The sequence below is a fragment of the Alosa sapidissima genome, chromosome 12 (genome assembly GCF_018492685.1).
Source record: "Alosa sapidissima isolate fAloSap1 chromosome 12, fAloSap1.pri, whole genome shotgun sequence".
NCBI classification, from domain to species: Eukaryota; Metazoa; Chordata; class Actinopteri; order Clupeiformes; family Clupeidae; genus Alosa; species Alosa sapidissima.
In genome coordinates, this window is record NC_055968.1 from 30,728,162 (window position 1) to 30,729,916 (window position 1,755).

General features: G+C 48.5%; 2 protein-coding genes across 2 annotated transcripts in view; one reads left to right on the forward strand and one right to left on the reverse strand.

Moving 5' to 3' along the window:
* rgl1 (ral guanine nucleotide dissociation stimulator-like 1) overlaps positions 1 to 1,742 on the reverse strand; it is a 33,348-nt gene extending 31,606 nt beyond the window's left edge. Inside the window, 1 exon segment of the mRNA XM_042058168.1 lies at positions 1,070 to 1,742. Coding sequence (XP_041914102.1) covers positions 1,070 to 1,216 — 147 coding nt within the window. The 5' untranslated portion in view covers positions 1,217 to 1,742.
* Positions 1,323 to 1,755, forward strand: part of LOC121678027 (putative C->U-editing enzyme APOBEC-4) — a 6,619-nt gene continuing 6,186 nt past the window's right edge. Inside the window, exon 1 of the mRNA XM_042057205.1 lies at positions 1,323 to 1,396. The gene's annotated coding sequence lies outside the window, so the exon portion shown is untranslated. The remainder of the gene's footprint in view (positions 1,397 to 1,755) is intronic.

The following is a 1,755-nucleotide window of genomic DNA, read 5'->3' on the forward strand; positions in this document are numbered from 1 at the left end:
CATGCTCACGCAAAGGCAAACGCACAGACATACACACACATACTGTACACTCACTCACACAAAGTCACACGTAAGCACCAAAATACACAGACACACTCACACATATCTTTCAGATATCCAAAGAGAACATGGACTTGCACCAAAAGACACACTTATTCAGTTACACTCCCCCTAATATGGCCCTAATATGGCCTGACCTCACAATATCAGTTACGTGTGCTGTGTCCATCATAACACCTGAGCATCTCCTGCACTGATAACTGGGTATTACTGCGTTGAGGAAACATCACTCTGGATTTGCAGTGTAAACAGACATACTATCAACTATTAGATTCCATCAGATGCCCAGTGCCACTTCAGTGTTGTTATTCAAAAATAAAAAACAAAATGGCTGAAAAATAAAACTCGAACTGCACTGGTTGAACAGCACTGACTGCAGTATCAGTGACCAATGTGCAGTTATGTCCATATCAATTCACTTCAAGTTTAGAGATTTTATTGTTCCCACATTAATGTGACATATATAAGGGAGTAAGGCCAAAACTGTTTTACTGCCAAACTGTTTTACTGCCAAAACTTTGGTTTACAACATTGCAAAAGCAAGAGTTAGAGTGATCAAACCAGTAGCCACTGTGTTATAATGTTACAAAACAACATTGGAGGTGACTGTAGGAGAGAGAGAGGGAGAGGAAGTAAGAGAGAGAGAGAGAGAGGAGGAAGGAGAGAGAGAGAGATATGGCGGTCAGTCTAACCTGCCGAGGAGCAGGACAGACACTAGTTAATTATATAACGGCACACTTAAGAAGACAGCCACATTACATCATGGCAAAAGGCATAACCCCCTCAAATCTTTCCCTACAAATTCTCTTAGAATGATCTGCATAAATATAAGTTACATACTATACTATCACATCTCATGTATACCATATATCATATACCCACTAGCAATGCAATGTCAATTCTACCAAACCAGGTATGGACAGAAGAACCAGCCAGAGAGAGAGAGAGAGAGAGAGAGAGAGAGAGAGAGAGAGAGAGAGAGAGAGGGGAAGAGAGGCGTCAGACTGACCCAGTGTCGCGGGCTGCTCTCGGGGGAGCGAGGCTGGTACCTCTGCAGGGCCACCCCTCCGTCCCCTTCCAGCAGGGCCTTGTCCAGCTCCAGGTGGGGGACAGGGGTCCAGGGGAGCAGGGAGGTCAGTGGGTAGTGGGAGATCATGCCTGGTACCGGGCGGTGCTGGGTCTGTGGCCAAGTCGGCAGGACATACTCTACTCTGGAAGGCAGGGTGGCGAAGAGGCTCTGGTTCTGGTCGCGGTTCTGGTCACGGTTCTGGTCGCGGTTCTGATCCGGCGGCTGCAGTCCTGGCGGGATGTGGTAGTGAGCAGACAAGTGGAGCAGGTCAGTGGCGGGGCAGATGTGATGGTGGATCGCTGGTCAAGTTCCTCGGATTCTCAATCTCTTTTTCTCTCTTCACTCTTCTCTCTGGCTGAGGTGCGATATTTGGCCAATGGTGGCACCGGCTCCCTGTGTGTGTGTGTGTGTGTGTGTGTGTGTGTGTGTGTGTGTGTGTGTGTGTGTGTGTGTGTGTGTGTGGGTGTGTGAGAGAACTGAGAGAGTGTGTGTAGCTTGCAGTGTGTTCGTCTCAGGATAAGTCTGTTTACTTCGGCGTCCAGCGCTGGGTCCCCTCTCCTGCTGGGTTTTCCTGAGTGAGTGTGGCAGAGAGCCCTGGGTTAGTCTAAGCAGCGTGTGAGGCAGCT